Source organism: Achroia grisella, unplaced genomic scaffold, assembly GCF_030625045.1.
Source record: "Achroia grisella isolate CSIRO2021 unplaced genomic scaffold, CSIRO_AGI_Agris_v1 utg149, whole genome shotgun sequence".
Lineage (NCBI taxonomy): Eukaryota > Metazoa > Arthropoda > Insecta > Lepidoptera > Pyralidae > Achroia > Achroia grisella.
Genome location: NW_026712644.1, coordinates 2172548 through 2191976, shown reverse-complemented (window position 1 = coordinate 2191976; position 19429 = coordinate 2172548). Strand labels below are relative to the sequence as shown.

General features: G+C 35.9%; 3 protein-coding genes across 4 annotated transcripts; 1 reads left to right on the top strand and 2 right to left on the bottom strand.

The window, feature by feature from the left end:
- Positions 1 to 2630: 2630 nt before the first annotated feature.
- On the bottom strand, positions 2631 to 5794 carry LOC131840814 (uncharacterized). The gene is made up of 2 exons (XM_059189010.1): positions 3269 to 5794; positions 2631 to 2927 (listed from the first exon to the last, which is right to left on the bottom strand). The coding sequence occupies exons 1-2, from the start codon at positions 5645 to 5647 to the stop codon at positions 2631 to 2633; spliced, it is 2676 nt and encodes an 891-aa protein (XP_059044993.1). The 5' UTR covers positions 5648 to 5794.
- An 18-nt stretch (positions 5795 to 5812) lies between these two features.
- On the bottom strand, positions 5813 to 8305 carry LOC131840813 (uncharacterized; the record flags this gene model as incomplete). The annotated part of the gene is made up of 1 exon (XM_059189009.1): positions 5813 to 8305. A coding segment is annotated over exon 1 (2472 nt), but the record flags the coding sequence as incomplete, so codon positions are not given.
- A 2543-nt stretch (positions 8306 to 10848) lies between these two features.
- Positions 10849 to 16356, top strand: LOC131855735 (dihydrolipoyllysine-residue succinyltransferase component of 2-oxoglutarate dehydrogenase complex, mitochondrial-like). Of its 2 annotated transcripts, none has more exons than XM_059207036.1 (2): positions 10849 to 10958; positions 14627 to 16356. In XM_059207036.1, exon 2 carries the CDS (start codon positions 14656 to 14658, stop codon positions 16045 to 16047), a length of 1392 nt encoding a protein of 463 aa, XP_059063019.1. In that variant the 5' UTR covers positions 10849 to 10958; positions 14627 to 14655; the 3' UTR covers positions 16048 to 16356. The 2 variants fall into 2 exon arrangements, with proteins under 2 accessions (XP_059063019.1, XP_059063020.1); XM_059207037.1 differs by lacking the exon at positions 10849 to 10958 and adding an exon at positions 10966 to 11144.
- The last annotated feature ends 3073 nt before the right edge of the window (positions 16357 to 19429 follow it).

Sequence of the window (19429 nt, the reverse complement as noted above, 5' to 3'; positions counted from 1 at the left end):
AATGTATAGAAACCTTACTCTAATTGAAAAGACTTTTTTCTTCGTAGATGGACGACCAGCGACCCAATATTGAAAAGTCAAGAATGAAAGAGATGGAATAGTCCATAGTTGGAGCATAGAGTAGAGGTTAGTTTATACCACAGATTATAGGAAGGCGGAGAGATTTTTTTTAGTATTCTGTTATGTACATAACGCATTGTTCCAAAAAAACAAAGCAGTATTTTATTTTATAAATTAGCAAATATACGCTATATAGATGTTTTAGAATTTCTACGACTTGTAATATTATATATTTAAAAGGCTAAAATGCACTAAACATATTCTTAGATTTAAATTTATAGTAAAATATTGGGTAACTTTAATTCAAAATAAATATTGTTTATATGAAACTAGCTGACTCAATTAAAATCGCTATTAAAAAATAGGGGTTGGCGATAGAAGGGTGAAAATATAGGGTTGTGTGTATTTTGTAAAGCCACTTTTTAAAAATAGTCCTCAAAAAAAAATTTGGTAGTTTTATTATGGTTATTAGTGGAATTGTGCACCCGTCTGCTCTAACGGTATACCTGGCGGGGCACCAGTGGAGGATGATAACATGTAAAAGTTGCAAAAAAAAATATATATTTTTTTAATTTAATATAATGTAAAAAAATGTGTAGATTTTTTCATTTAATTAAAGTTACCCGTTTCTTATTTATATAATCTTTTATACTGGTAGAGGCTAAATATTTATATTTGATTATTTTAGATTAATTAAATTTATCATTATTATATACTCACAAATATATGAAATAAATATTGCATCCAAATAATATATGTATGCAAAATTAAAAAAAAAAAATCATTAATATATATATAAATAATAATAATTAACTCTGGACGATTCACACAGCGCCATCTAGTCCCGGTAAACAGAGCTTGTGTTATGGGTGCTAGGCAACTGATACATGCATAATATACATAGAAAACACCCATACCGATACAAACAATCATACTCATAAATACAAATGTTTGCATCGTGCGAGGAATCGAACCCGCGACCATTGAAAGTAAAGCGTTGTGCTAAACTGCTAGACCACAGAGGCCGTCTATATCTATCGATAAACAAACTCACAATTGCATTTATTATATTAGTTACTAGATTCTAAATTTATAGTCAATATAAATGGTGCTTAATAAAAATTTGTTTGCAAATTCTTAACACTGCAATTTGAGCAATAATGTATCGTACATATCAATGTATAAGGTTTAATTTTGAGGAGACAGGAGAGAAATATATTTTTATATTTTTTTTTATTTACCAAGACCATGATTCACCGTGAAATTGCAGCACATAGTGAAACATGTTATTCTAAGACTTGTTACCTGTACTTCACATATAAAGAACTAGCTGTGCCCTCGGTTTCACCCGCTCCAAATTTATAGTCTATATGTTATTCTGATGTATAAGCTATATTACTGTAAAGTTTCATCAAAATCCGTTCGGTAGTTTTCGCGAGAAAGTGTAACAAACATACATCCATACTCACAAACTTTCTCATTTATAATATTAATAATAATAAGATTTGAATATAATATGTCTGTAAAGCAGATGCTTATTATAATAGTTTATATAATTATATTATATTTAATTATATAAATAATAGTAACATCTCACAGCGCCATCTAGTCCCAAAGTTGATCATTAAATATTGCACATTCAATAATAACCATTAAAATATCTGTAAATCGACGTAAAGACGTTTTTGGATTTGCACTGTACGTTAGTATTTTATTTTAAATTATTTTAAATAAAATAGTATTTTAATTTTTATTGTAATTTAAAAACGGTAGATATATAAATACAGGTAGTCCGCGACTTACGTCGTTTCAAGTTCCAACATCTTATAAAAAATATACAATATACAAAAACATCTTAAACTGATTTGCCTGTACACATCGCACGCATTATAATACTGGCTTAACTCAAAAATTACAAATTTTGGAAAGTCCGCTTTATAACTGTGATGTTAAAGTCTAATTTCAAAATTTTTAATTTTCTGAGTTACACCAGTATTGTACTAGATATGCGATATATTATTTTAAATAGTATTTTAATTACCAAAGACAATATATTTATAAACGAGAACAGTTGATTTGTTTTTTTATTGATAATGATTTATTTGTTTGTAAAAGAAAACGGTAGCATTGTTTTTTTTTAATTATAATAAAATATAAATTGTAATATGTAGTTACATTAGAACGTATCACACACCTAGTAACATATGGGATTAACTGAATAAATTATTTTTTTAAATTAGACTTTAAAATTGAAACTTTAGAGTGGCTTTTTCAATGTGTATGGTATAAAATATGGTAGGTCACGGTGATGGCAAACGAAGACTTTTAAGACAATTGGATTTATTTTCGACACATAAATTTTATAATGTTAATTAGAGATATGACGTGCGGTGTCGATCGCATCTAGGTGCAGACTGCGTGGCGTCTGTTGCGCCGGTTATAAGTTTTTTGAAAACGACTACGACACCGCACGCAGAGACAATAACATAGACAAACATCATTTTAATTATTTTGTTTTTTAAGGCACAGAACGCGTCGCTTACACACCCCACCCCAGTGTTGAGCCTGGCTCAGCACTCATTATCCATCGAAATACGAACGACACGCGTCACCGGCCGTTTCAAAATGCCAGTCTTAGTTTTCAATTCTACGACCCTAACTCGACCATCCCTTCCTGGAAACACCTGCTGAACCACAGCTTTCAGCCAGAGATTACGAGGTGCATCAGGATCGACAATAAGTACAAAATCACCTACCTGTATCGGTGTCTGGTCGTACTGCCATTTACGCCTAGGTATTAGGTCAGGAAGCACTTCTCTGACCCACCGCTTCCAAAACATGTCAGCGAGCCTCTGCGCCTTACGCCACTGTTTACGTAGGTACAAATCAGAGTCATTAAATACACCAACAGTTGGCAAATTTGATGACGAACCCAACATAAAATGATTAGGAGTTAGAGACTCACTACTACCTACTTCTACCGATACATGTGACAAGGGTCGACTGTTGACAATATTCTCAACTTCCGTCAGGAGCGTATTGAGTACTTCTTCACGTGGTGCACGTTCTTTTAAAATTACCCTAAGTGAAGTCTTGACACTCCTAATAAGTCGCTCCCATGCCCCACCCCAGTGGGGACTGGCAGGCGGGATGAAGGTCCATTCCACTCCATTATTAGCTGCATCATTTGTTAGCCTATCAAATCTACCTCATTTATAGACTTCTTCAGCTCAGCATCAGCGCCTCTCAAGTTTGTACCATTATCAGAGTACAGCATACGAGGCCAACCCCGTCTTGCTGCCATTCGACGAAGAGCCATAATGAGGGAGTCAGAGGTAAGTGATGATACCAGTTCTAAGTGGATTCCACGGACGGTCAAACAAGTAAATAAAACTCCATACCTTTTCTCTCTATGTCTCCCCACAGTGACCTCCATGGGTCCAAACAAATCCAGACCACAGTGTGTGAAAGGACGCTGATGATGAGCCAGTCGTGCTTCAGGCAGCTCTCCCATTCTCGGTACCTGTGGTTTTGCTCTTTTTATTCTACAAAACATACATTTATATGCTACATGTTTTACGGTTGGACGTATTCTAATAATCCAATATTTCTGTTTCAGGTTGTTTACAACGGTTTCCTGGTTCCCGTGGGCTGTCTTCACATGGTTGTATCTAACAATTAATTGAGATACCTGACTACGCCCGTCCAAGATGATAGGTCTCTTCATTTCAGGTTCAACATCCGGTGCAGCATCTATGCGGCCGCCGACACGGAGAATCCCGTACTCATCCAGAAATGGAGATAACGTAAGTAACTTACTACCTTTTGACAAACAGTTACCATTTTTAATTGCAGCTATTTCATCACCGAATGACTGTTCTTGTGTATATTTTAGCAGCAATCGCTCAGCCCTCTTCATGACTGTGCAAACAGTCTCAATCTGCTTTCTACACTTGTATATAAATTTTAGAATACATGCCGTAGCCCTCACCAGTCGTAACCAGCATGAAAATCTTCCTGGGTCAGGTACAGGTAAGTTACAATCTTCATGTTGTATTATCATTACTCGTTCTAAACTCATTTCATTTATCTTATCGATTATATTCACCGGCCACGATGACTCATCGCTGTATAAGAATGACGGACCTCTAAACCATTCATTTTTAAAAAGAGAATCGTCGTAATTTTCTCTCGTAGCGAGATCAGCAACATTTAATTTTGTAGGTACATACCGCCACTCCTCAGGGCGGCTTAGCTCGTCTATTTCACCCAGCCGGTTTGCTATGTACGTTTTATAGCTACGTGTATTATTACATATCCAGTGTAGCACGGTACTAGAGTCGCACCAAAAATAACGCCTTACTGGATTTATTTTGTGTTCTCTGATTATTGTATCTGCCAACCTCGCAGCCAATAAAGCAGCTTGCAATTCCAAACGCGGCACGGTAGTATGACTCACGGGCGCGACACGGCACTTGCTAGCTATGAATGACATACATATATCTTTATTTACGTACCATCGCCAGTATGCGACTGCGCACATTGCTTTAGTCGACGCATCGCAACACAAGTGTAACTCTAAATTACTATATTCACTTCCAGCCAAAACCTGTTTCGTAGCGCCTGTCACTACGTCATTGCAGCGGGATGTCGTAGCGCAGCTATTAGCTACGCCAGTTTCGTAGCCGATAGCCCGTTCGGTTACGCTTGTAGATGTAAGAGAGGTGAGAGAGGTTATGTTTACCTGAACTGATGTGCTACGTTTTATCGCTGACTCGCTCCCACTCGTCGCTGCTTGATACCACCTCGGCAGACGGATATTTTTTATTTCACTCGTTAGTACATTGACCCACTGACACCATTTTTTATGTATGTCATCTGTTACTAAGTCGTCCCAGCTGATTCCAGCGCGCCAGGTATCTTGCAACATTATTTTACCTTGTATAGAAAATGGCGATAAGAATCCAAATACATCGAATATTGACATTATGACTCTGAGCATAACTCTTTTTGTTGGTCTATTCTTACCATTAATTATGTCATGTGGTATGCGCTTGAGAGACACATCGAACCCCAACTCGTCTTCGCGCGGGTACCATATCAATCCGAGCGTACGTTCACCTTCGCATTCTTGATCTATTTTGAACTTTACGGCCGTAGTACCTAAGGACTCCTTTGGAATACTATCCAATACGGCTGGACTGTTGCTAGTCCAATTACAAATATGAAAACCACCTGATTTGTGAATTTTACTAATATTACGTACCATTGTTATGGCGGCGGCCTCGTCTGGCAAACTGTCTATGTAGTCATCCATATAATGTTGATTACATATCGCTGCTACGGCGTTTGGCATCGATGACTCATACCTTAGTGCGTTTTTATTCTTAATAAATTGAGCTATGAACGGTGAACATTTCGCGCCAAATATTAATGACGTCATCACGTACGTTTTTTCATGTTCTGCAGGACTGCTTCTCCACAGAAATCTGAGTGCGTTCTGGTCTTCTTCTCTTACCTTTATCCTTAAAAACATATCTTTTATATCGCCGGTCACCGCTACTCTGTTCTCCCTAAATCTTACCATAATGCCGAACAGAGATGTAAGTAGGTCCGGCCCCTTCAGTAGATAGTCATTTAATGACAAACCATTTGTGCTAGCTGCGGCATCGAAGACCAGACGTAGTTTTTTTTTATTTGGGTTGTCTACCCCAAAATGTGGTAAGTACCATGTCCGTGGCGAGACACTGCAATCTTCCAACTCTCTGGCATAATCATTTTGTAATAAATGATTAACACGTTCGACATACCTGTTACCATATTCCGTATTTAACATAATTTTCTTTTCTATACCTTTTAATCTGCGTACAGCGTTAGGGAAGCTATTTGGCATCCTGCAGCTTTCATCTTTCCATGGTAGCCCAACCTCCCACCTGCCGTTGATGAGTGTAGCAGTTTGCTCCATCACTGTCAGGGCACGGATATCATCAGCATTCTCCCGTGGCTTACCTGACACTCCCATGGACTCGATGGTGAATGACCGTCGCACCTCGTCATGGATGTCTCGTAACATGCGCTCGCTCTCGTCGACTGGTAAGCTGTGTAACTCAGAGATAAGGAGGGTCGAGTGGGACGATTGTTTATGTTCCGGTATACCTAAACAACCATGTATACACCAACCTAAGGGAGTGCGTGTAGCGACGGGTTCATTCTTATTACCTAAACTAGTTTGCAAAGGAATTAACAAATGATAATTATCCTGCCCTAATAGTATTTCAGGTTTCAATTTTTTTATACACAATTCATTTTTAATTTTACGCAAATTTTTATACAAGTTGTAATTAACAGTAGATAAATCTTGTATAGGCAAATCTAAATTATTTATGGTACGAGCTTTTACAGTATACACATCATTATTATCATATGAATTTACAGAGAAAATATCAAAGGTTACAACAGTAGTGTTACATAAATTTACAGAATTATTCCATGCACCACACATACGTAATGTGTCGCTGGGGCCGCTCAGTCCCGCGCGGTTAGCGAGATCGGTAGCTATGAGCGACACAGTTGAACCGTCATCAAGTAAGGCGGTGGTATTAATAACACCGTATGGTCCACGAATTTTTACCGGCACTACTTTTAATAACACTTGTTGATTATTTACGTTAATATGGGTCACAGTTTCACTCACGGGTGGACATTCGTTCACTTGTTCGGCGGTGACGTTGCTAGTCCTGCACCCGGTGGGTACGGGGTAGTGCAGAAGCCGGTGGTGCGCTCCGCCGCAGCCATCTTTATCGCAGGCGGGCGCCGGACATGTTTCGCGCTCATGACTTGACAGTAAACACTTGTAACAAAGATTGTTACGCTTAATGTATCGCCATCTATCTTTTCTTAGCGCTTTTTTAAACTGCGTACATTTTGTTAAATCGTGTCTTGAAACACGACAGTATTGACACTTATCATTCAGTACTAAAACAGAATGTGATCTGCTACTTATATTATTATCATAATTTTTATATTTATCGCTGCGTGCATTTATTAAGCATAAGTTAGATGTTGTGGAAATCTTTACTGCTTCTTGAGTTAGAAATTCGGATAATAATTCTAATCTAGATTTCTTTCTTTCTAGTAACAGTGTGTAACTATAATCTGACCACTTAGATACAAGAACAGTTGGCATCTTAGATAATAATAATGTAAATGCATCTATACCTTGTAAATATTCCTGGCGGCCGACGGCTCGTGTTGCTTCCACGAAATTCTGCACTTTCACAGCAAAGTACACTATGTCCTTTTGATATTCTTGTGACACTGGATGTAACTTTTTTAATTCTTGTATCAAGCGTGATATAATTATATCTGGATTACCGAACCTTAGTTCCAGTGTCGCCATTAATTTATCAGGAGTTACGGCGCTGATGAGTAAAGCTGATACCGCTTCCTTTGCGGCTCCACGTAGACATTTCCGTAAACGCCATAAATTTTCCTTCGGATTGAAGTTGCAGACTTCAGTCGATTCTTCATAGGCCTGTTTAAATTGCAGCCATTCCATGGGGTCCCCTGAGTAGTATGGCAAATCCTTCGGCGTGCTCAATCGAGACAATAGTTTAGCATTCGAGTTGCTATTCGCAGAGGCGGCGGCCATGTTCTTTAGAGCGCTTGCTAGCATCTGAACTGTAGTACCATTAGTGCCAGAATCTATTGCTGGCGGACACGTGTCACCCTGTTGAAAACCATGATCGTGGGCAAACTGTGTGTTTTCCAATTCTTGCTGGCTGTGCTCGACCCACCTCTCCACATTACTATTAATGTTGGTGCGATTATCCTCTAGGTCTGGACTGTATTCTGCTTCTAAATCAGCTAGGTCTGCTTCCAATTGTTTGTCAATTAATTCCATTTGAATTTTAGCTTTCTTCTGTGCAGCATCGAGTTCTAACTGCTTTTTACGTGCCAGTACAGATGAATACGAAGACTTCGTGGACTTTGCACGCTTCGTTGTAACGGGCGTCGACGGTTGGCATTCTTCTTTACAAGTACCCGCTTTTGAATTTGTGCTCATAACGGTCACCGTCTTCTCTTCTGTAGGCTTCATATTACTCGGCCGTGGCGTATCTTGATACTGTTCAGAACCAGGATGCTGCTCCGTCTGCATGCAGTCCTTATTGCGTGCAGTACTTCGGGTGCCTACCATTTTGTGCGCTGGTGGTGTGCGGTACATAAATCCGGCCGAATGACCAAATGTATGGTATAAAATATGGTAGGTCACGGTGATGGCAAACGAAGACTTTTAAGACAATTGGATTTATTTTCGACACATAAATTTTATAATGTTAATTAGAGATATGACGTGCGGTGTCGATCGCATCTAGGTGCAGACTGCGTGGCGTCTGTTGCGCCGGTTATAAGTTTTTTTGAAAACGACTACGACACCGCACGCAGAGACAATAACATAGACAAACATCATTTTAATTATTTTGTTTTTTAAGGCACAGAACGCGTCGCTTACACAATGTTTGTCATTTTTTATTTAATCCAGTGTTGTAACTAGATGTGCGATAGATATGGAGTTACTTGTAAAGGTTACACTAAACTAAAGTTAGTTGCGATAATCACTAACTAAACTACAATGATCAAGAAACAAAGTGGACATAAAAAAATAAATTGTGAATTTTTCATTCAAAATTGATTACGTGATCGCGCTGTTTCTATGAAAATCTCTTCATATTAGACCCACGGAAAATCTGACAACAAACAAACAAATACTCCAGTTTTATAATAATAGATTTCCAATTTGCTCTTTGACAGCTTTTTTTTTGTTAATTTTTATTATACTGGCTGACGTTACTGCGAGCACAATGATGTAAACAGCAAGAACCCAAACCCCTAAATAAAAAAAACACTGGCTGTTGGCTTAGAATATCCTTTACGAGTAAGTCTTTGTTTTTTATATGATATAGTAATATATAATTGCGTAATACTTGCCCGTCTGTAACGAATAGAATTTACTATTTGTTGAACGTTATATTTGTATTTCTTTTTTCTAGACATGTTTTTTACTGCTATTTTTTCCCAAAAATTCAAGAGATCCACGTCTGAATTCCAATTAAAAAAATTCAGTTGGAAAATTCTTCGATAAAATTGAGAGTTTTGTAAATTTCTTACCTTTTCTTGAATTTATGAAATTTTCTATTTTAATCTACCAGAAATTTTAAATATAAAAAATTTTTTGAGACTCAATTATGATTTTTTCTCGAATTTTACGAAATTCTCAATTTTGAGGTTTTCTACCAGAAATTTTAATACGTTTTTCTATGAAGTAAGTTTATCCGTACATCTTTAGAAAAATTTTCGTGTTCAACGAAATTTTGTACCAGGATGTTTAATACATTGTATTTACATAGTATAAAACATGTCGCCGCCACTATTTGTTCGCTTAAATCTTTTAAACTGCGCAATGAATTTTAATACAATTTCAGCAATAGAGTGGTTAAAGAAGAATTTATATGTATATAATACATGCATGTTATAGTACAAGTACAAGCTGAGAATTTGAAAGATTTGTAATCCATCGGTGGGTCGCTAGTACATATATAAATTACAAAAATCATTAAACATTCAATGGACAGTAAATTCATTCGATAGTATATATTTGATTCCAAATATTATAATTACCAAATAATCTTGAACATGAAACTGTGCACAAATTATTGTATTATTTATATTGTAGTAATATATTTTGTTTTTTATATTCACGGAGCCGAATGTGTTCTTGTGTTGGATAAAAACAGCCGACCGTCAAATAAACTTTTAAAATATTTATGGTTTTACTGGTCCATCGAAATTAACACATATAGACATATCATGCTATGGGACACTCGCTCCCACTATCTGAACTCAATCTAATGAAGATATGGCAGTAGTTTAAAAAATTACGGTAGTGGGCACCAGTGGAGCATGAAAAGATGACTATATGAGTAGGTCATAGTGACAAAATCGCCAGGAAATTATGATGGTTTGTAGGGAGACCCGCGTGCAGACAATCTGATATTATACATTGCAACTATAGTAGAAGATTACTAGCAATATGACCCATAGTCCACAATTATTTCATTATTACTAACAATCCCTTTACACCTTAATCCTGTGTTCGAATGTGGTCTAGTCAAAACTGTTTATGAATTTATATTTGTAACTGACTCTCCACTGAAGGGAACATTGACATTTAAACATAAAGCGAGAAGCTGCGGTAAACTCAAATTTGCTCTAAATGTAGGCATACTAGCTATGTGGAGTGTTGGATTCACTATGCCACGAAACTTGATGATACCTCTGACTGCCCTATATGCAGTAATAGTTGTGAAGGTATAAGGGAACTGCAATTATAACATAAACTTTATTGTTCTTAGACTGGCTGTGTGTCAGTAACTATATGCAATTATAATTATTAATTAAAAGACAATGTGAGCACAAATGGATTCGTAATAGAAAACATTGAATAGAAAAATAATGAATCTGTGAAAGTAGAAACACATGACTTTATTACCTGTGGTTCTCGTTCTTAAACCGTCGTCTACAATATTGACATCTATATATTTATTGCCATAACTAAACGCAAAATAAGATATGTATGGTATTATAAAAGTGAAATTTCATTTATCAAATTCAATATTTTATTCATAATTACATGTGTAAAAAGCTTTACTTATATTAAAAACTATAATAAAATAATAGTCAAGATTTTTTATTTAATTAACAGATCAAGTGAATAAAACGCAGTCTTCAATTCTGACAGTTGCCATTGATACTCGGGCGAAGAACAGCCAAATCGAAATAAATGTAGGTCTTTGGGCCACAGCATCTGTAAAAAATTTGTAAAGCAGCGTCAAATTAAAGTGAAGTATCCGTTCTCTTTATTATACGCACGCCAAACTGCAACTATGCATTGAGTAACGCTTCAGAAAAGAGGTTTTACTAACATTGGTCGCGATCGAAACTGTCATGAGGTCCACACTTATGTAACATTTTGTATGTGAATTAGAATTAATCACTGATAACCGTTTGTTTACCTACTGCAGAAGGTAAGGATTATCATTTTATTGTTATTAACATAAATTCTATATATGTAATGAGAAATCGTAATAACCTTGAAAAATTCTCTCGTGTAGGCGTAAGCCGGCCCTTTCCTGCCGTTTATGAAGCTTAAAAATAATATTTTTCATTTAATATTGCAATAATTATTCATATGCTTTGGTTAAACAGCAAATTAAGTTGCATTTTTTTATTTAACTTTCACTCTAACCAAAAAGCTGTCAGTCTTGATAGATTTGACAATTGTTCCAATTTCAAACGTGTTCAAAGATTTTGCAATATTCTAAAGTGAATGTCAGCCAATATTTCTTTTTAAATTAAGAATTTTATATTCTAAAATTTAATTTATTGATTTAGCTTACATTGAGTTACATCATATTATTTTTATGTATATGCATAGCTCAATAATTTTTATATCATATAGTTTCTGTTTATTGAGTTTTTTTTAAATAGAAAGCAAGGAAAATATTTATCATATCTTAATTATAGTAACAAGACAAGAATCTGCAATATGTATCTGCAATCAAATAAACTGATAAGAACACTCAAGATACTGTTATATTATTAACTCACCCCCCCTTTTAATCTATGATAATCAGAGACTAAATCCAACCACATGAAGCCAACTTTCACCTTTAATTTTGCTTTATTATATCTATTTTAAAAATAATTGTTATGTTTGTGTTGTAAGGTGGCTGTTGAATGAAACTTAGTTTTTTTTTTTGAGATAGTATTTATTCTTTTATGCCATGATTTGAAAAAATAATTTAGTGGATTGTAGTAATTGCTATATTTATAGTCTGTATATTTATACAAATTTCTTCAAATATTTTAATGAATTTTTGTGATTTTTAAAGAAGAATATTTTTTTTTACTACGGACTGTCAAGAGTATGTAGTTTTTACCTGCATGTTTTTTTTGTTACTTAATAATCTGACTAACATTTAATAGCATTTATTATCTCAATACCTTCACAAAAAAATTATTGCCAATTAGGCTGTAAATTGACTAGCATAAATTGAATTTTCATGGAAGATTTATTTATTTATTCACCAAAAAAAATTTATAGTGGATAAAAGTGAATTTGTTTAAAAAAAATAGTAACTATTACTTCTTTTTGAAAATTTGGATATTTATAATTAGCTTTTTTTTTTTGGTGACTACACATATTATTATTGATAGTGGAATTAGTGTCAGATTACTACAGTAGTCTAGTTATATTAAATATTACTCTTTCCCCAATCTCAGTGTTTCAGAGTTTAGCACACTTAAGTACAATGATTGCGGGTTCAATTCCTTGCACAGCACAAACATTTGTATTCATGAGTATGATTGTTGGTATCGGTCTGGGTGTTTTCTATGTATAATATGTATGTATTTATGAAAAAAAAAACTATGTTTTAGTATTAGTTATCTCGTACCCATAACACAAATTGTGACTAATCCATTAAACACTAGTTAGTGGAACTAATTGTTATTTGTATGATTTTGTTATTAATATTAATATGTATATAATATTCTATAGAGAAGTGTACTTCTGTATAGAATATTGTAATATGCAATAGTGATTGGCAAATAATGCTTTACGGATGTATTATATAGTGAAGTGTGAGTGAGAAAGAAGGCTACTTATTTTTTTTTATATAATCTATACATATAAATAAAATTGGAGTCTGTTTGTAATATTGAAATAACCATTTTTTACTACATGCATATGAATATAAGTATGGTACATACACCAAAATAACATTTTTAAAGATTTTTGTCTGTCTGTTTGTTCTGGCTAATCTCTGAAATGGCTGGATAGATTTTGACGCGACTTTTATTGTAGGTAGCTGATGTAATAAGGAATAACTTAGGCTACCTTTATATTTGAAAATATATTTTATTTTAAAAGAAAGATAAATTCCACACATATGAAGTAGCGTGCACAGCTAGAAATGAAACATAAAATGAAATAATATTGTCTCTGGTTACCACACTCACTATGTCAAATTTAGTGTTTGCTTTTTATTAGACATCTGATATAGTTTTAATTAACAAAACAATATGAATGGTCATACTAGCTTTACTTATGTGTACCATACTGAAGTGTGAGTGAGACAGAAAACAACTTATTTTAGTGTTTACCCCCTTTTATATGACACTTTAATGTATTTTTAATTGAGAAAACAATGTGAAAGGTCAATTAATACATTAATTTTATCTCCACTTGAATATTTAATGCAATCTGCATTACATAAAGATTCTTTAGACAAGTGTTAGGTATTTATTACATTATCATATAACTTATTATCATTGAAACAGATATTTATCAGTACTAATAATGTCTTTATGTCTGTTACTTTTTATTGTACATGAAAAATTTTAAGATAGATTCTTTCATAAGCCGTTAAAATCATATTTTCAAAATAAAACTAGAAGGGATTCATCATACATGAATTATTCACATGATGGTTTCCAGGGGAACAGTTGCTAGGAATGGGGTTATTAGTCCACATATTTTTTTACTATGTAAATGGCAAACAAACATGGCTCATCTGTTGATAAATGGTTTCCGTAACCTGTGTATGCCTGAAACACCAGTGGTATTTAATCGTTAAAGTGAGTCCACAGAAGATTAGCCACAATTTTCTACCCTGAAACACCTTTCATCCCCTATTTCACCCCTTCCCGCCAGCCATAAATTAGGGGAAACACTCCCATCCTTGTCACACTTCGTCATACATGTTAAACCCACGACCATGTTGCTTGTTGCTGACCCTTAAGAAACCCCTTCTTGAGACACCCCACCACAAAAACATTACTAACTACCCCCTTCCCACTAACTAGGGAAGATTCCACATATTTGACCAGGTATGACAAGAACTGGAGAGACATGTGACATACTTACTGTATGAATGGTGAGAAGGGGTGAAATAAGGGATGAAAGGTGTTTTAGGGTAGAAAATTGTGACTAGTCTTCTGTGGATTCACTTTAACTATTACAATGCTATGTCATATGCTATAAAATTATTCACAAATTACTTACAAACTAGCTCTAACCTAATTACATTCCATTAACACATCCACTGTTTTAATATCACGTTTTGTTTTGGACTATGACTGAATGGTATTATGTCATACTATATCATTCTCTGATTAATATTATAAACGCGAAAGTTAGTGAGTATGGATGGATGAGTGAATGGATGTTTGTTACTCTTTCACGCAAAAACTACTGAACAAATTTTAATGAAACTTTACAGTAATAAGGGCTAGTTATATATATTATGATACAGTATGTTAAAATGCCACTCAGTCAAGGATTGAAGTGATTTGATATAATGTATATATATACTAGTGTTATAGTATAATATATATATATAAAACGTTATTATGAGGACCCGCGTGAATCCAGTACCTAGACAGTCTTCTGGATTATCTTTTGAGATATACTTTGATTATTAATACTCAAAACTTTTCTTTCCAGGGTAATCCAGTCTCCACTAAATAGTTACGATGTTACGACGCTGCTCGAAGCATTTACAGACGTTATACCGGAGGCAGGGGCAGGCTCTCCGGTACCGTTCCACTGAGGTGCCCAAAGTCCTTGGAACCCTTCAAGCCAAACTCAACAAGCCCAGGGTCCTAACTGCCCACAACCAAATAGCCTCCATACACTTCACCAATCCGCTCTTCGAAGAACAGGATGTCAAGACCCCAAGCTTCCCCGACTCTGTCTCTGAAGGAGACGTGAAGCTGGACAAGAAGGTCGGCGACGCTGTAGCGGCTGATGAGGTGGTCCTCGAAATTGAAACTGACAAGACAGCTATCCCAGTCATGTCGCCAGGGAACGGTGTCATCAAGGAGTTGTACGTGAAAGACGGTGATACCGTCAAAGCTGGGCAGAAGTTGTTCAGGATAGATATAACTGGTGAAGCGCCGAAGAAAGAGGCGCCGGCTGCTCCCGAGCCTCCTAAAGCCGCCGCGGAGCCCCCTCCGCCGCCCCCGCCTCAGCCTTCCTCGGCACCCCCATCGCCACCACCCCAGGCAGCCGCCCCACCGCCGCCACCACCACCGAAACCCTCAACTCCTCCTCCCTCTGCACCAGCTTCATCCATCCCCGTGGCAGCGATCCGACACGCGCAGTCCATTGAAACGGCCACAGTGAAAGTTCCACCGTCGGATTACAGCAAAGAGATTGCGGGCACGCGAACGGAGCAGCGCGTCAAAATGAACCGGATGCGACAACGCATCGCTCAGCGTCTGAAGGACGCGCAGAACACGAACGCCATGCTGACAACGTTCAACGAAATCGACATGTCCCACATCATGGCATTCAGGAAGAAGTACCTCGACTCCTTTACCAAGAAACACAGCGTGAAACTAGGTCTCATGTCGCCGTTCGTGAAGGCAGCAGCAAACGCTTTACTCGACCAGCCAGTAGTGAACGCTGTTATAGAAGAGAATGAGATCATATACCGCGATTACGTAGATATTTCCGTAGCGGTCGCAACACCTAAAGGTTTAGTGGTACCAGTCATTAGGAACGTCCAGAATATGACGTATGCTGATATTGAATTGACGGTCGCCGGGTTGGCGGAGAAAGCGAAAGGCGGGAAGTTGACCATAGAGGAGATGGATGGAGGTACCTTTACGATAAGCAACGGTGGAGTTTTTGGTTCTTTGATGGGCACCCCTATTATCAACCCGCCACAATCGGCCATTTTGGGTATGCACGGGATATTCGAACGCCCCATCGCAATTAATGGTCAGGTGGTGATCCGACCAATGATGTACATCGCTTTGACTTACGACCACAGGCTGATCGACGGTCGTGAAGCTGTCCTGTTCCTTAGAAAGATCAAAGAGGGAGTAGAAGACCCGGCCACGATCATCGCTGGATTGTAATTAGATAAAGAAATACGGCGCTTCCGGCGCGCAACTGCCAATGCAGGAGGTTACCAATTAAAGCATAATTCCATTTTTAAGAGTCAGTGCTGAGAGATCTTATTACACATACAGGCTGTATGGTCGTGCGACTTTTGCTCGACTGCAAGCTGTGTGCAAATTAAAATAAATACGTTCGATATTCAAAAACTTTTAATGGCGGCCGTGAGTGCCGTATCTTTTTGGCGCTGATTGAGCAATTTGATCATTGTAAATTATTTCACTATTAATTTAGTAGCGAACTAGATATTATCAGATCTTTTAATATTTTTTTTTAATATTTATTGTAACATTCGTTTGTTATCTATTATGTATTATTTTTCGTTTGTAAGTGTTAATGAATAATAATATGAAACGAGCACGCCGCCCTAACGATTCGCAACTTGTTTCATTTTATTTGTTTTCTGTCGTATTCGTTACTTATTTATAGATAACGTGACGTTAATTTATGATTCGCTTCGATTAGTTTAAAATAAACAATAAATTAAAGTACAATATAATGATTTTTACTTAAAAACATCCGTTTTAATGATTATACATTGATAATTTATTACCAGCATTACATAGTATAAAATGAAGTCGCCGCTGTCTGTACGCTTATATCTTTTAAACTACGCAACGGATTTTAATGCAGTTTTCAGCAACAGATAGAATGATTCAAGAGGAAGGTTTATGTGTATAATACATGTACACCCGTACGAAGCCGGGATGGGTAGTTAGTTATTCGTAAAATCTTATTGGCATTGCATCGTAAACACAATATAGCCGTTATTCAGAGAATATTTTAGCCCGATGTGGCAGGAGACAGTCTCTCAAATTGATTTGATTTGTTGTTAGTTTCATTTACTGGAGAATTTCGAACTTTAATCGTAAAATAAGTTTTTTTAAGTTAAGCTGGTAACTTAAAAAACTTATTTGTAAATTTATTTAGTAAATTTGTGTGTACTATAGTTAGCTGGTATGGTCAGTTGTTAAGTATAAATCTTAAGCATATTCGGTGCCGGGGTGCGGGTGATCAACCCGCGCCTCTACTGTTGTAAAAAATGTGCACTACATTTTGATCTTACATTTAATTTCTAAAAATTATTTCCGTAAACAAAACAAACAAATATCAACATTTTAGTATATATGATTTTTAATTATTATACACTTTTATTATTTTTTTAATAAAACATCATTTATAGAACTCGGCGTCCCCTAGAAACTCGCTACCGGGTGCGGCTGCACTCCTTGAACCCTCGGGTAGAGATGGCCCTGGGAATAGTTCGCTCATGATGTAGTTACACTATAGGTAGAAGTGGCGAACAAGGCAATCTACCGGGTCCTCACGTAACTACCAAAGTAAATTTTAGAAAACTAGTGTCTATTTGCTTAGTGGCAAGTTGAAAACACTTACCAATTTAGGCATTTAATAGAAAATTAACAAAATTACCAACACTAAAATATACAGATAAAAAAGAATAGAATGGAAAACGTTGCATAATCGTTCGCATCAATTATTTTACAGCAGGGATGTAATAGATATGAAATTTCGGATACGGATAGGTTTCGGATATAGGAATGTTTATTATATAACACAAATAACTACGTAAAATAGTTACGTAACGTGTCTCAATTAGCCTCCGATATTATCCGAAACTTTTATTTCGGATTCGGTTACGGTTACGAATGTCTTTTTTTACATAGAATATCCGATAGTTTCGTTTACGGTTACGGACCTCCCTAGCTTGAGGGCCTCGCAATCCCCGAAGCATCGCAATGGGTAAGGCCGCCGCTGATAGGTACTTTCATTATGAAAAACAGACTCAATTCAAACCAGATAATGGCCCATAAAGTTACGTAGTATGTTTTTATGGTTTTTTTTATCGTATGAACAAAGTTCAAGGTTTATAGTCAATGATCATTGAGTTGTTTTCGAATTTTTTTTATGAAATTAATCTATCAGAACTTCTATATCACCATGTGAGGGCCTCGGTGATCCAGCGGTTCAGTAGATCGCTTTGCTTTGGACGTTCGCGGGTTCGATTCCTAGTACGGTACATTTTGTATTCATGAGTATGATTGTTGTATCAATTGTTATCATTGTCTGGATTTTCAATGTGTACTGTGTAGGTATTTATAAAAAAATATATTTATATTCTCGTATATCAATCAGAAGTCCAGATAACACAAACTCAGCTTAGTTTGACTAGATGGCGCTGTTTGATATTTATATATCTATCACACTTCGACTTGTGAAGTTATCATTGAATTAGAAGAGATTTTAAATAGAAATTACGGTTCGAAATGTTGGAGATTGCAATATACTTAGCTTGTAAGGTAAGATAAGACAGTGAAACTACTGAAAGAGACGAGATTTTATTAATCTGTTAAAATTAACTTCGTACAGCGCCATCTCTTGACGAATTGCTACACTCAGTAGTCACAGCTTAGTGTGCTTTCACGCACCATAAAAATATGAATTTATATACCGACGAGTATTCAAGTCTGTTAAATACAATAAAAAGATTTGCAATACAGTCATTAGTCGTTCTTTATTTTGTGATTTTTTTTAAATAAGTTCTTTTATTTTAGTTTTTTTTTACAATCAGATAGCAAATAGAAAGATTTATAATTGTCTTTTTATAAATTAATATTCTATTTATGATATTAATATATGTTATGTGTATTAATACAGATATTAACAGAATCTTTAACAGCTACAACCAAAATAGCCATTTTATTATCCTTAATCCGCTTTCAATTGTAATAATTTAAATATGTTATACAAACTTACAAGCAAGAAACGCACTACACATCCTATGTGGTTGTAGTTCGCTCATGTATAAGCGAAATACGGCCTTTGGAATGTATACACTATCCTAGGAGATAAAAACCATCACTACTAAGAAAATCCTTCAATTCTTGTCCATGACTTTAAAAATCTGCGAGCACAATAGATTTATGTAGATCGCAGTGCTACTAAGGGCGGATCCAGTTTTAGCGCCACGAGGGGTCACATAGTCGTGGTCAAGAACTTATTATTTAATTTTGATAACAATAGATACAAGTAAAAAGTAGGTATTTTATTAATGTAGAAAGTTATTACATTATATTAAATTAATTAAATATTGAAGCTAGTAATAAAATGGTGTCAAATTATATAAATAAAATCATTATGTTCAATTAAACACCTAAGACCTGGAACCAGCTCGGGGGAGAGGGGTAGGGGGGGGGGGGGTCATGACCCCCATGACTCCCCCTGGATCCGCCGTTGAGTGCTACAGGTCTAAAGCTGACAATAACCGAAAAAACCACAATAAAAAAATACGCGAACGTGTTTTTGATAAATCCGCTAGATGGC